Source organism: Pelobates fuscus, chromosome 12 (genome assembly GCF_036172605.1).
Source record: "Pelobates fuscus isolate aPelFus1 chromosome 12, aPelFus1.pri, whole genome shotgun sequence".
NCBI lineage: Eukaryota > Metazoa > Chordata > Amphibia > Anura > Pelobatidae > Pelobates > Pelobates fuscus.
The window spans coordinates 68,586,481-68,603,059 of NC_086328.1; the positions used below are offsets into that span (position 1 = coordinate 68,586,481).

At 42.6% G+C, this 16,579-nt stretch overlaps 1 protein-coding gene across 1 annotated transcript in view; it reads right to left on the minus strand.

Moving 5' to 3' along the window:
- Nucleotides 1-16,579, minus strand: part of LOC134578686 (C-signal-like) — a 62,840-nt gene that overhangs the window by 24,046 nt on the left and 22,215 nt on the right. Inside the window, exons 3-4 of the mRNA XM_063437674.1 lie at nucleotides 13,419-13,606; nucleotides 7,559-7,720 (exon numbers count right to left, since the gene is read on the minus strand). Of these exons, the coding sequence (XP_063293744.1) occupies nucleotides 7,559-7,720; nucleotides 13,419-13,606 (350 nt within the window). The remainder of the gene's footprint in view (nucleotides 1-7,558; nucleotides 7,721-13,418; nucleotides 13,607-16,579) is intronic.

The following is a 16,579-nucleotide window of genomic DNA, read 5'->3' on the forward strand; positions in this document are numbered from 1 at the left end:
AAAGTGGAGAAAATGGAGGATGCATTTTTTACTTAGTAGGTGGATTGAATATTCCAGGTGGGCATGGTTGTATAGGGTATTTAGATTCAACAGTAGTGTTAAAAAAAACAACAAAAAGAAAAACTATTTTCTAGATAAGACATTTAGTTACATACATTTTTGCGGGGAACAAGCAACATGAGCAACAATAGAAGGCAAGTTATTATTGCAATTTATATAGTGCCAACAGATTCCGTAGCGCTTTACAATATTATAAGAGGGAGGATTTAGCTATAAATAGGACAATTACAAGAAAACTTACAGGAACGATAGATTGAAGAGGAACCTGCTCAAATGAGCTTACAGTCTATAGAAGGTGGGGTATAAAACACAATCAGACAGGAGAGAGACATCAAAATAGGTTGGAGTGAAGCAGAGCTGGAGGAGAGAGTAGAGTGCTGCCCTTTAGGAGAGAGCAAGAGACAGAGGTAGAGGTTACTCTGGGAGGCCATAAGCTTTCCTAAAGAGATGGGTTTTAAGGCACTTCTTAAACGATTGAAGACTAGGGGAGCATCTGATGGCAGTAGATAGACTATTCCATAGAAAGGGAGCCACCCGTGAAAAGTCCTGCAAGCGTGAGTTGGCCGTACGGGTGCAAGCAGCGGACAGGAGGTGGTCACGGGCAGAGCGGAGAGACTGAGAAGGGACATACCTATGGATCTGGAGATATAAGAGGGGCTAGAATTGGTCAATGCTTTGGAGGTATGGGTTAGCAGTTTGAATTGACTCCTATAGGATACAGGAAGCCAATGTAAAGACTGACAGAAGGGTGAGCTGTGAGAGGACTGACTAGAGAGGAAAAGCAGTCTGGCAGCAGAATTCATTACAGACTGTAGCGGGGCAATATGGTTTTTGGGAAGACCAATTAGGAGAGGGTAACAATAATCCATGCGGGAAATTACTAGAGCATGGACAAGCTCTTTAGTAGCATCTTGCTTAAGAAAAGGGTGGATGCGAGCTATGTTTTTAAATGGAATCTACAGGATTTTGTAACATACTGGATGTGAGGCTCAAAGGTGAGGCCAGAGTCCAATACAGCTGTTATATCTGGCTGTGTGTTTACTTAGTTGAATAATTCTTTTATATATAGATATTTCTTCTTGGGTCAAAGGCACACGACATTAATGTTTTGTCTATATTAATGAAAATTACTAATACACAATCTGACGTTCTTTATAAAAAAATACGCATTTATTCTACTTCAATAGCAAACAATAATATACTTAACAGATGGTATTTCTTAATGACGTTACAGAGATTGTTAGCTCTTAAGTAGTGGTCTTTGTATCAGCAACTCAGGACTAGTGATGTACCGAACTGTTCGCCGGCGAATAGTTCCTGGCGAACATAGAGTGTTCGCGTTCGCTACGGTGGGCGAACACATGCGCGGTTCGATCCGCCCCCTATTCGTCATCATTGAGCAAACTTTCATCCTGTGCCTCACGGTCAGCAGACATATTCCAGCAAATTAGCAGCAGACCCTCCCACCTCCTGTACAGCATCCATTTTAGATTCATTCTGAAGCTGCATTCTTAGATAGAGGAGGGAAAGTTGCTGCTCATTTGATAGGGAAATTGATAGCTAGGCTAGGGTATTCAGTGTCCACTACAGTCCTGAAGGACTCATCTGATCTCTGCTGTAAGAACAGCACCCCACAAAGCCCTTTTTAGGGCTAGAACATCAGGCTGCTTTTTTTTTTTTGCTGTGTAATGTAATGGCAGTTGCCCGCCTGTCAGCTTCTGTGTCAGGCTCACAGTGGATACTGTGCACACTTGCCCAGTGCCACCACTCATATATGGTGTCACAATAGCTTAAGATTGCATTTAAAAACAAAAAAAAAAAAAAAATCAGCTTTTGCCAGCTCCCACTCTAGCTTTGAAATTCATTCCTATGGGACAAATTTCGCCACAAGAACGACGATATTCCGAGAACCATTCGGCGAAACGTTCCACAAAGTAATAGCAATCCGATCGGGAACAATCCGCACGTTTCGGTATATTTCTGTCTATGTAGTGTAAAAACTGTGGGAGTTGTTAGGGTGGCAAATTTGGCTATAATAATAATAACTAGAAAAGGTACAATTTCTGGGGAAATTGTGTGAAGTGTTCTTGCCTCCACCATTAGTCTACAACTGGAGTGGGCGGAGTAACTGTTATCATTTACATAGCACATTTAATTGCAATGTTGTTGCACAGTTACATTAAACCATACAGTTATAAAAACATTAGCAGGTGTAAAAGGCTTTGTCTATGACATCACTTGCTGCTGCAGCCTTGCACAGGTCAGAGTATTTTTGCGGTTGCCACCTTCAAACGGTCGTATCTTAAAAACCTACAGTGAAGAGCTTTATACTGTAAAAATCACAAGACCCAGGCCTACATTTTGATGTATAGTATGTCTCTGAGATATTAACAATGAAGGCACAGTCGCAGTTTAGAAAGTGCCCTTCAAATGTGAGCTTTGCAGAGTGGAGTTTCAATGAATGTCAATGGACTGCGTGAGTTGCAAACAAATGGTCATATTGTGAAAACTATAAGGACTATGGCTTAGCTGTGGACATTTTTAGTGGCAGCAGGGATAGCTGAACGTTTTGATATAAGATTTGTGTAGGTGGGCCTGAAAATGAGGGAGTGGTGGCAGTTTAGAAATCATGTCCTGATTTTTCAGCTTTTGCCATTCTAGCTTTGCCATTCATTCCTATGGGACAAATTTCGCCACAAGAACGACGATATTCCGAGAACCATTCGGCGAAACGTTCCACAAAGTAATAGCAATCCGATCGGGAACGATCTGCACGTTTTGGTATATTTATGTCTATGTAGTGTAAAAACTGTGGGAGGAGTTAGGGTGGCAAATTTGGCTATAATAATAATAATAATATATATGTGAGATAACAGTAAGTGGTCTTGCATTGCAAGAACACTTAAGAATATATATGTGAGATAATATTAAGTGGTCTTGCTATGCAAGAACACTTAATAATATATATGTGAGATAACATTAAGTGGTCTTGCTATGCAAGAACACTTAACTATTAGCACGCCAGCTTTTACCATACAAGCTGGTGGAGTTTGAGGCGTTAAAATCATTTGTGGCTATTGGGATACCGCAGTGGAAGGTACCAGGACGAAATTTCTGTGCACAAAAGGCAATCCCCAACCTGAACTCGATTGTGCAAAAGGAATTAATGGCATGTCTGGCACACAGTGTTGGGGAGAGGGTCCATCTGACCACTGATACCTGGTCTGCAAAGCATGGTCAGGGCAGGTATATCACCTACACTGCGCATTGGGTAAACCTGCTGACGGCTGTCAAGCATGGAATGCGTGGCCCTGCAGAGGAGTTGGTGACACTGCCACAACTTGCAGGCAGGCCTGCTGCCACCTCCTCTACTCCTCCTACTCCATCCTCTTCCATAACCTCCTCGGCTGAGTCCTCTTCTGCTGCTGTGTCTTGCTCCACATCAACGGCACCCCCCCAGCTCCCCAGGTACTATTCCACATCCCAGATACGGCAGTGTCACGCCGTCTTGGGTTTGACTTGCTTGAAAAGCAGAGTCACACCGGACAAGCACTCCTGTCCGCCCTGAACGCACAGGAGGAAAAGTGGCTGACTCCGCAGCAACTGGACATCAGCAAAGTAGTTTGTGACAACGGAACAAATTTGTTGGCGGCATTGAAGTTGGGCAAGTTGACACGTGCCGTGCATGGCACATGTGTGTAATCTGATTGTACAACGCTTTGTGCATAAGTACACAGGCTCACAGGACGTCCTGCAGCAGGCCAGGAAGGTGTGTGGCCATTTCAGGCATTCCTACACGGCCATGGCGCACTTTGCAGATATCCAGCAGCGAAACAACATGCCAGTTAGGCACTTGATTTGCGACAGCCCGACACGTTGGAATTCAACACTGCTAATGTTCGACCGCCTGCTCCAACAAGAAAAAGCTGTTAATGAATATTTGTATGACCGGGGTGCTAGGACAGCCTCTGGGGAGCTGGGAATTTTTTTGCCACATTACTGGACGCTCATGCGCAATGCCTGTAGGCTCATGCGTCCTTTTGAGGAGGTGACAAACCTAGTCAGTCGCACCGAAGGCACCATCAGCGACATCATACCATTTGTTTTCTTCCTCGAGCGTGCCCTGCGAAGAGTGCTGGATCAGGCCGTAGATGAGCGTGAAGAGGAAGAGGAAGAGTTGTGGTCACCATCACCACCAGAAACAGCCTTATCAGCATCACTTGCTGGACCTGCGGCAACGCTGGAAGAGGATTGTGAGGAAGAGGAGTCAGAGGAGAAATGTGGCTTTGAGGAGGAGGAGGAAGACCAACCACAGCAGGCATCCCAGGGTGCTCATTGTCACCTATCTGGTACCCGTGGTATTGTACGTGGCTGTGGGGAAGAACATACCTTCATTGAGATCACTGGGGAGGAGGAACGGGAAATGAGTAGCTCGGCATCCAACCTTGTGCAAATGGGGTCTTTCATGCTGTCGTGCCTGTTGAGGGACCCCTTGTATAAAAAGGCTGAAGGAGAACAACCTGTACTGGGTGTCCATGCTACTAGACCCCCGGTATAAGCAGAAAGTGGTGGAAATGTTACCGAATAACAACAAGTCGGAAAGGATGCAGAATTTGCAAAATAAATTAAAAAGTATGCTTTAGACAGCGTATAAGGGTGATGTCACAGCACAACGGGAATCTAACAGGGGAAGAGGTGAAAGTCATCCTCCTCCTCCCACGACCACACCAGCAAGGACAGGACGCTTTAAAGATGTGTTGTTGATGGAGGACATGCGGACCTTTTTATGTCCTATGCATCGCCACAGCCCTTCGGGATCCACCCTCAGAGAGTGACTCGACCGACAGGTAGCAGACTACCTCGCCTTAACTGCAGATATCGACACTCTGAGGAGCGATGAACCCCTTGACTACTGGGTGTGCAGGCTTGACCTGTGGCCTGAGCTATCCCAATTTGCGATAGAACTTCTGGCATGCCCCGCTTCAAGTGTCCTGTCAGAAAGGACCTTCAGTGCAGCAGGAGGTATTGTCACTGAGAAGAGAAGTCGCCTAGGTCAAAAAAGTCTAGATTACCTCACCTTTATTAAGATGAATGAGGGATGGATCCCGAAGGGACTAACAGTGGGCAATACATTCGACTAAAAAAGGCCTGATGAGATGAGCTGCCTTGGGCTAAAAATGGTCCACACGCTGCTGTATTTTAGCTCTGAATGCCGGTTGACTTGCGTGACTTATCCGCCACCAACTAGGGTTCAAGCCGCAATGTTTTAGGGCACTTTCTGCCTGGGAAACAAACATCAATTTTTATGGCCGCTGCTACAGCAGCGGCTGCAACAATACCTAATTTTTCAGCCTTCTGGTGCTGCACTGTGGCTTCAAAAACCAAACCAAAAAAAAAGGCACATAACAGGGATTAAACTGATAGGAATATTACTACTTAATACACCACTCATATCTGGTGGAATATTAGATGCCCCAAATTTGAAGTAGGAGGACCGACCAAGCATCTTTTTCCCATCTCCTGGTTCCTAAAATCGATGCCATATACACGTCCCCTGATAGGGCGCCAGCTCGTTATTCTCTTTTTCACTTCACTAGGGACACTTTACTGCACTATGGGCACTTAGACCCACTCTTTGTCTTGCACACTGTTATTCCTAGCCAGCATCTGTGATGGGAAATCAGGCAGTCATCTAAACGTTTATATTGAGCTTTAGCTTAGAACACCCTTGAAGGTGTTTAAGGAGATTAGGGCTAGTTTAGAGGATTCTTCTTAGACCTCTCTGGGTCTTTATAGTCCTTCTACCTATCCAGCATTTCTGGAAACTAGCTAAGAGAAAGGGTGGCTCTGTGTCTGTGATACATTTAACTTTATATCACCTTATTGACACTTTATCACTCCGATCTCCATACTCTGCCTATACTTATCTATTTAGAGGGAATTTCCTTGCCCCTGCCAATATTATATAATAGGTAATAGTATTACCATTATTACACAATTGGGTCTCTGAGAACAGGTGTCAATCCATATCTGCCAAGTGACCCTATGTAGGGGGAACAGTCTCTATTCTGCTCTGTGTCAGTGTGTATCAGGGTCTCTGAGGACAGGTGTCAATCCATATGTCAGGTGTCAATCCATATCCATTGTGATTTAGGAATGTTAGGTGATTTCTGCCCTTTATGGATTGAAAAACCAGACTCTGCATCAACTGTGTAATTTTCCATGGGAGTTTTGCCATGGATCCCCCTCCGGCATGCCACAGTCCAGGTGTTAGTCCCCTTAAAACAACTTTTCCATCACTTTTGTGGCCAGAAAGAGTCCCTGTGGGTTTTAAAATTCACCTGCCCATTGAGGTCAATGGCGGTTCGCCGGGTCGCGAACGTTTGCGTAAGTTCCCGTACCGAAAATTTCGTGTTCGCGACATCACTACTCAGGACATCAGGAAAGCAGAGTGTGGAAGGAAGAGAGTGAAGAGAGAACGTGGTCCTTTGTCCTCTGCCCTTTATAGCACAAAATACATCATAACGTATAATTTAGACTCTGCCATATAAGGAAATTCCCCATACAAGACCATCCCCAAATACAGCATTACAGAATCCATGGTACAGAATAGCAAACACCATCTGTTCTTTTTAACCCATTAGACAGCCACACCTTAATGTGTATTTTAATAGGAACATCTAGAATATGCAATATTCTACAACCGCCCTTGCAAGGATGAACTGATGTAGATACCACTGACTTCAAGGGAGAGCGAAAGAGGAGGATCAGTATTAAGAGGAGGAAAGACAAGGAGCTCAGTTTTAGAGAGATTTAGTTTTAGAAAGCGGGAGGACAAACAGTCAGAGATGCAGGAAAGGCAAGCAGTGTTACGTTGCAGGATGGCAGAGGAGAGGTCCGGGGAGGAGAGATATAACTGGGTGTCAGTGTACATGTGGTATTGGAATCCAAATGAGGGCAATAAGTTTGCCAAGAGAGGCAGTATAAAGAGAAAATACAAGGGGACACAGCATTTACAACGCTAACATACTTCACTTTTGGAGGCCTCTAAAGGTGAAATATACTATTGTTAAGTAACTTCTACTTTTTCAGTAGGGTTTTTTTATATTTGTTTAAAACTTTAGTAATGCTAGAAAAGTATTTTTGTTATTCCAACAAAGAGTTGTAGTGCTATTAAAATATATACCATAAGGAGAACATGATAGAAAAGTCAACTTACATAATATATGTTCAATCAGGGATTATAACACTGATACATACCATACAGAGCTTGTAATAGCTCTTAATTGTCAGTTTAATGATTAGCATATTCCATGTGCAGAAACAAAAGTATGCTGCATATGGAATCCATTGATGTAACTCTAGTCCAAATTTAAGAATTTCCTGCTTTCTTTCATCTATGACTGTTATAAATGTATCAGTAAAATTTAAGAAATGGAGAACAGTGTATATTTTATTTGTATTTAAACAAAAAGAAACAAAAAAAAAAAAAACTTACCTTGCTGCAGCGGTATGAAAGCATTGGAAAATATAAAAATGACTCTGGAGTTTTCTCAATGGATCCAAGAAGAGTGGAAACATTTATTACTGCAGCTTTGTTCCAGCTCATGGCTTTCTCTTTATTTGCTTCTGCAGCCTTTTTCAATAGTGGCTGGAAAGCCTATAAGATAGATAGAGTTCAAATAATTTGGTTACCACAATTTGGGCATGAAGTGTAATTTTGCATTTAGTTAGATAGTTATATTGGTCTAAGACAGGGCTCGACAAATCCCAGGCGCCATGGCGACAAAAAAAATTCGCCCTGGTGCCTGGGATGTGCCAGCTCATATGTGCCAGATATATGTGCCTGAGGAGCATGGAGGCGGGCAGCCGCCCTGAGGAGCATGGATGAGATGGCCGCCCGCCCTGAGGAGCATGGAGGAGGCGGCCGTCCACGGGAGCATTGCGGCCGGCGCGCGAGGGAGCAGTACTCTGCCTTCAGCTTCTCTCTGCTCCCTCGCGCTGTGTAATGATGTCGGGAGCCGGGGTATGACGTCATTCTGGCCCCATTACAAAACGCGAGGGAGCAGAGAGCAGGTGCAGGCAGAGTACTGCTCCCTCGCACACAGGAAGAGTGCAGCCCCACTGGACCCCAGGTAGAGACCATTCTTAGCTCTCCCAAAGGTAGGGAGGCTGAGTGGGTTTCAAGTAAAACAAAAATATGTGTGTGTGTGTGTGTCTGCCAGAGTGTGCATGTCAGTGTGTGTGTGTGTGTGTGTGTGGACCTGTCAGTGTGTGTGTGTAAGCCTCTCAGAGTGTGTATGTGTGTGTGTGAGCCTGTCAGTGTGTGCGTGCAAGCCTGTTGTCAGCGTAAGTGCGCACGTGTGTGTGTGTAGCGGATGGCCGCCGCCACGTGTTCGGCTGCCGAAATAACGGCCACCCAGGAAATACAGCAGAGTGTTCGTGCGTTCAAGGGAATGGAACAAGCAATTAGGGAGGTAAATTATATATATTTTATTAAAACAAAAGCCCCCCTACCCTGATCACACACTCTACACACACACACACACACACACACACACTGCCCCCATACACACACACTGCCCCCCATACACAGCTACCCCATACACATACACTGCCCCCCCATACACACACTGCTCCCCATACACACACTGCTCCCCATACACACACACACACACACACTGCTCCCCATACACACACACACACTGCTCCCCATACACACACACACACACACACACTGCTCCCCATACATACACACACACACACTGCTCCCCATACATACACACACACACACTGCTCCCCATACATACACACACACACACATACACACACTACCCCCATACACACACAACCCCCATACACACACACACACACACACACACACTACCCCCATACACACACTGCTCCCCAAACACACACATTGCCCACACTGCAATACACACACACACAGTAACTGTTACACACACATACATTGCATCCCTGACATACACTGCTGCCCTCACTCGCACACTACAACCTTCACACACACACACAGCTCACACACTGTCCCCCTCACACACACACACTGCACCCCTTACACATTGCACCACTGCTCCTATACCCTACTACAGCCCCATTTCCCAGCAGACCTCAGGTAAGTTGTCAAACTGTTCTTAAACGGTTTGACTACTTACTCTGGGAGGGGGTCCCGGCACTATTAACACCATAACCACTACACTAAGCTGTAGTGGTTATTGTGTCTGGATTATTTCTTTAAATAATCTACAAGTGCCCCTCCCGAGATCAGGCTCTGGATTCGCCACTGAGCAGGAGGTGAGGCCACTGAAGCTGCAAGGACACCTAACGCCTCCTCAAGCATGGCGGACACCACGCGGTACACTGACATTGAGGAGGCCTTTTTTTTTAGAATTTGAAATTTACTTTATATTACTTACTTTAGTATATAACTCTGTGTTTGCATTAAATTCATGGAGAGAGAAACTCAAGAAACATAGGCAGAACAGCCTTTCAAAAATAAAAATGTAAAAAAAATCCAATGTTCCCATTACCAAAAATATCAAACACAAAACCAAAAGAGATTTGAACAGGGTACACTTGTAGCAATTTTAAGCATTATTAGAGCATTACATTTTATATTTGTATACCAAGATCAGGGCAGGTGCAAAGATTTTTGTCTACGCAGATGTAGACAAAGTTTGCCGCACCCAAAATGTATCTACACCTGTGTGTCTATTAACCCCCCTTTCGTCCATCTTACCTAATATATTAGGTATATACAAACACACTGACTCTAACACACACAAATACGGTTTCTTATCATTGTTAAATAAGGATCCCACCAGGTATTGCTGCACTCTCCAGAACACTCGGCCACCGTTATAAGACGTAATGTATCCCAGCAGCCTTTAGCTCATAACGACCGCTCTTCACTGCTCTCATCGACTGTCAGACTGCCCTCACTTGGCCGGCACCAGAGTACAACAGCAGGTTAATTTATCCACTCGACTTGGCTACAGATGGTGACTGGCGGGACACGGGTTCTCTGTGCTCACATCGATTACCAGGACAACTTTGTGCCCCCGAGCTAGTGCTCTCTAAAGTGCCAACCTAGCACTTAGCGTTGGCCCTAACCAGGATTAATGCTGCCAGAACATAAAAATGTCTGCATGTAAGAAATAATTGCCACTGTCAAGGTCAGAAAGCACCGTTACCATGGTAAAACCAGGTAGATTCACTGTGCAGAACATTGCATTAGCATTGTAGTATTTTCAGAGCCCTTCATTTTGAGGCATTTAGGTACTTGTAAAATGGGGGGACACCGGGGCATTCCCACCAGATGTGCAGCATACTGCCTGTGTGTTGGGAACACATCCAATATACATAGATCAGCTACAACATGAAAACCGTGACAAGTAAAGTTAATATCATTGATTATATCATTACAATTGCACCTATCTGGGAGTGGGATACATTGGACAGCAATGTACCAGCTCTTGAATTACATGTGTTGGAAGCAGAAAAAGTGTGCAGGTGAAAAGAGGAGTGACTTTAAAAAGGACCAAATAGTAATAATTAGATGACTGGGTCAGATAATCTTAAAAATGTCAAGTGTTGTGGGTTGTTCCCAGCATGCAGTGGTGTGTACATACCAAAAGTGGAGATTTTTTTGCACAGGGACCCTAATGGCCTAAGAAAAGGCCTGGTTGTGGCCTCTTTCAGCAGGATAATGCACCCTGCAAAAAATGTTCAGGAATGGTTTGAGGAACATGACAAAGAGTTCAAGGTATTGCCTTGGCCTCCAAATTCCCCAGATCTCAATCCGATTAAGCATCTGTGGGATGTGCTGGAACAACAAATACAATCCATGGAGGCCCAATTTCAAAACTTGCATGACTTAAAGGATCTGTTGCTAATGTCTTGGTGCCAGACACCACAAGACACAGAGGTCTTGTGGAGTCCATGACTCAAAAGCATAAGAGTTGTTTTGGCAGCACAAGGGGGACATACACAATGTTAGAGAGGTGGTTTTAATGGTATGTCTGATGAGTGTAATTTGGATATCTGTGGCATTCTAGCATTTGTAGCACCAATGAGAAAAACAAAAAGGATTGTTGGAGTTTGGAACCATAACATCAAGAATTTTCAATCCTGTAAATTTGTTATTCAGGTTAGATAACATGTCAAATTCCTGTAACTTCTTCATGCAGATAAGGAGAGGATAGGTGATGACAAAAAGGTCATCTGCACAGGGAATTATGTTGCAATTAAAAGAACCATCTGAATGTCAAGCACAACATCATTCAAACTAAGCCTGCATAAAAAAGGCTCTAAAGTGAGAGCAAGTAGGAATGTGCAGTTCTTAATGTTGAATGGGTCTGTTAGGGTCCTGTCGATCTGAAGGTATCTGAGGGGGAATACTGCAGAGCCGCAATCCATGACCGAAAATAGGGGCCAAAGCCATATGACTGCAATGTTGCATGTAAGAAGACTGTCTACCCTGACAAATTCCTTCTCAGCATCTGTAGACCGAAGCAAAACTGGGACCCGGAAGTATGGATAAGGTCATATGGCCCTGTCCCTCACTTTGTGTTTGGGGATAAACCCGGATGAATCGTCTGAGCCAGGATCTTCAAAAACATTTTAAGATCCATATTGAGGTTAGATATGGACCAATAGCTGGAGCACAAAGTGAGGTCATTATCCGCCTTAGGAAGGAGGGTAATATTAACCAACAAAAGGTGCGACAAGGGTCCACCTAGTTTGTTGCAAAATTGGAAGTGCTTCAAACTGGGTTGGTTTTTTTTTTTCCTTCTTTTGGATCAACAGCAAAAAAACAAATGTGAGGAAGGCTGAACTTGATGGACACAAGTCTCTTTTCAGCCTGTGTAACTACGTACCTAGCCCTAATCGACACAGGACAGTGTTTCACTGATGTTCTAACTTATCTTGGGATTACAATGTTAGAGGCAGGGTAAGTCCAGTATGATGGGTATATGAAAAGAGTTGAACAAAAAGGAAATTAATAATTAATACAACACTCAAAGAATGTGAGTAAGTTTATAAGGATCTGATCTAAAATAGAAGCTAAGGCCAAGACAAATATTGCGGTTATAGGTTTAAATAAGTATAAGTAAACAGATGGTATCACAAAGACACATTTATAACATTAAAATGAGATTACTGATTAGTAAACAGACTTAGTTAGTTTAAGCTAGGAGGAAAGGAGTTTAAGAAGGTATATTCTATGAGGAGACAGTCTACCATTATAAATACTTTGGGTGAACATCCCAGTATGCAGACAAGTTGGAAGGTGCTAGGGAAGTCCATTAAAATATATCAATCAAGTAGTCTCTTCTGCACAGCGTGGCATAAAGACAAAGGCAAGACATGTGATAGTGGTAAAGGATTCCGTTTTAAATAACATGAAACGTCCTTAAAATATTTTAGAAATGACTGGGGTGACCCACTTCCCCATTACATACTGGTAACACTGCTTATAGCTTATAGCAGATGGAGGGTTGGGGAGAAAAAAAATGGTACACTATTCATGCTTAGGCAAGTATAAAATCAGAAAATCAAACAGTTCTTATAAGAACTCTGGACACGCAAGGGTTTGTGGAGGATAACTCCAAAACAGAAGAAGCTGGAAAATAGAAAAGCAGTTCACTTACTTAATTACACTTACCGGTATTACAAATTCATAATACAGGTTCTCTCTATTCGTAGGAATACAAAGTAATTCAATTTGTAAATATTTAAAACTGGTTGTAAGTTCTACCTAAAATCTCTAGAGGTCAGAAATGGGATAAGAAATAAGCAAAAAGTCATAACAATTGTGTATGTCTCTTAATCAAAGATTCTAAATAATGGAGCCAACATTTAACCTAGTTTGAAAATCTTGGATATCTTATAGAAAAAAAAGTTCAAAATATTGGCAGGAAAAAGTTGTCAGATTGGTACATGATAGGGCAGTAGAGAAAATAAGTCCTGGATCAGGAGGCACGGTTAGTTTTTAGATCAGTCATATGAACTGAAGAGGAGTAAATATGAAATATTATAAATAAATGTTAGCAGCGTATTCCCCTATAGATATATGCTACTGAAGGTGGTACTGTCGTCCGTGCTCTACTTGATGTGTATTGCAACCTCAGTCTCCTCATCCAGGGGAGCAGAGAGTGTAATGTTCATAGTGTGCAGAGATATAGTCATCACTCAAAGTAACATTGCTCTGTGCTTACAAATGTAAAGTGAAACTGTACTTGCCAAGTTACATTAGTGTGTGTTATTTTGTTTATTCAGATGTGTTATATGGTTCTTACCTTTGAGAGAAAAAAAATAAGTGAATGTATTATATTTACCTGGGTCAATTGTAATGGTCCAACCACATTTGTGTTGTAAACATTCAGGAAGTCCTCAGCATTTGCCGATTCCAGTGTGCTGGGTGGCATAATCCCTGCATTGTTAATCAAAACATTTAGCCCAGCTCCATTCAAATGCCTTTCCACCTCTTTAGCTGCTTCTCTGATACTTGAACCATCTGTTGCCTCTAAAATAATTAAATAAGAAAAATTAGTGAGGATGATTACAATGTCATATCATATTAACATAAACAGCAAATTTTTTATGTTTTAATGCTAATTCACTTAGCAGTAGCCCATCCACTCTGGGCTGCCTGGGCTAATAAGGCCCCAGGGAGAGTGCGCAGCGTAGCGGACAGGGGCACATGTATGAGTGTGGGATGGATGATGCATGATTGGCTATATGCTACATGTGGGAGTGTGAGATGTGAGGAAGTGGGTGGTGACAGATCAGACTGACTTCAGTGCCACTTAGGAGCCGGGCCAGCAACAAGTTTCCCGCCAGCACTCCCTTTGCGGATTTGGGCACGGGGGGGGGGGGTTGTAAGTGCAGACAATAAAGTGTTTATCATATCCTTAAAGTGGTACACTATGTTCTTTTATCTTTTTTTCCCTTTAAGTTAAATCTCTGGGATAAAGAAGAGCATATTGATCCTCCCGTCTACATTCAAAACGCGCATATATGGGGAGATATTCTATTATACTTTGTGTTTTTCTTGAAGATATAGAGGAATCTTCATACTCCCACATATTGTTTGGGTAATTTATTCTTATTTGTATATATATACCCACTTGTGTTTTATCCACTGGTACATTGTGTAAAAGGTGTATATTTTTTCTGAAAACCTAGAATTTGTGCTATGTGTTTGTTCCATTGTATTTGAAGGGTTTATCTTCAAATGCACCCATACATATTATACTGCATATTGTTCTTTACTTAGAACATATGTATACCCAATACAACATAAGGCCACTATTGAATTTGAGCGGATTGTCACAATCAATATCTAATAGCACTGCATGATGACTGGCCTGTGATTGGTGAGGGCCATAGGACTGGTTAGAAAACATTTAAAAGACATAGTTGGTGCACTGCCATTGACAGCAGCATCACGTGAGATTACCGAATGACATTCGATCAGTGGGTTATTCGGTATATGGAAGGTTTGTATAGATTTTCCAACTAAATGACTGAAAAGTATCAGTCATTTTGAAGTAATTTGGAAGAGGAGTGCACATGTCTAGTACAGAGATGTCTAAAAGAGCTATATGTAGCGCTTACTTTGAGCGCTGCATTTAGCTTATCTATCAATCTGGGTTCTCTACATTTGGCCCAAGATGACGGATCGATTGTCTTCCTGGTGTAAGAAGGGATTTAACCCTGATTGCACCAAAATGAAAGGATGTTCCATATCATCCTAAGGGATTTAAAAGCCCTACAGTTTGCCCTGAGGGATTTAAAGGATCTACAGTTTCCCCTTTAATGATTCAAACCAGGCTGATGAATACATATTGTGACCAATAACCAAAATTAGTGGGATTTTTTTTTCTTCTTTCCTTTAACCCCTTAAGGACCAAACTTCTGGAATAAAAGGGAATCATGACATGTCACACATGTCATGTGTCCTTAAGGGGTTAAAGGAACACTAAAAAATAAATACATTCAATTAAATATGTGTGTAACGGATCACCTGGCACCCCGACTGGGTACCTCTGTTGAAGGATGCTCCTAGCGCTTTCTGAGGGCTCCAAGCACTCCAGCCGACACCATAACCACCGTAGACTCCTTCCGAGAGCAAGCTCTTAAAAGAGCTTAGAAGTGATTATCCAAGGGAGCATGCAGAGCTCTTTTAAGAGCATGCTGCATGCTCCCTTGGATAATCACTTCTAAGTTCTTTTAAGAGTTTATTCCTGCCTTGCTCTCGGAAGGAGTCTACGGTGGTTATGGTGTCGGCTGGAGTCCTTGTAGTGATATAGCAATTCCCCCAATAAGAGACAGGACTCTAGATTGAGGGTGAAGAAGAACTGTATTACTTGGCCCCAAAAGGGCCTTCTTTTATGCAGGTTTTCCACACATAGTACCACCCACAGGGTTTTTCAGAACAACCAATAAACACATTACAACACATACAATGCAAGTACAGCAGCCAATCAGACACAATGGGACAATAGAAACACACCCATCATATTCCTCCCCTCTGCTTAGGAGATAATTTAGTAATTTACTGTATCTACTCAATTATCTCCAAGCTGAAAAGTTACACTTTTTATAACTTTGTGAGTTTACATCATACATACATAAAACTTATATTATTTTAACCAGTGTAACTTGGGGACAAACATATTAAAAATTCACTTGAATAGGTTCAGGGGTTTAAAAGTTAGGTCGAAGTCCCTGTTATCACTTGCAAGCATGGCTTTTCCTGCCCAAACCAGTTCTGGTCTGGCAGTGTCCCTGGAACAACGACCTGCTAGAGAACAATGGAGCTGGGGGAGGGGAAGAGCCACACCTTCCCAGGGATTCAAAGGGGGAAAAAAAAGTGTCGAACAAGTTTCAATATGTTCATACACTGTTTTTAAAGGGCCAGCACCATACAATAAAAGTCCATAAGCCCAAATGCTGGTTTAAACAGGTACAATCTCCGAGGGGCCATAGTCGCAGGGCAGGAGGCTGGCAAGCAGGCCTCTCCTGGACCAAGTGGCGAACTGCACTTTGTCACAGTGGGTTATTTTGTTTTAGATTTAGGGTCTCTATATTTAAATACATTATTTTTAGTTAGTAGACTCTCTGTTCCCTTTCCCACAAGGAGATCATAGCATTCAATCATATTTTTATCCAATACAAAGCTTCTCATACAACTGCTGCAGACCCACCCCTAGTTCCGACTCTTATTCTTGTAATTTAACCCTGTCACAGAATACTCAATAAATCAAAGCCTGTAAATCAATAAAACAAAACTGTACAATGAGTACAGGGAATGTCCAGAAATGGGAAACTAGAGTTTGATGGTGCCAAAGGAACCCAGAGGCCCCATATGGTTTAGAAAACATAGGAACAATGATGAGCTATCCATATAGTACCCCTTATCAATCCTCATTGTTTCGTTATAGAGAATTCTATAATCTTTCACTATTTTCAATGAAAATGAATATTAATGTCT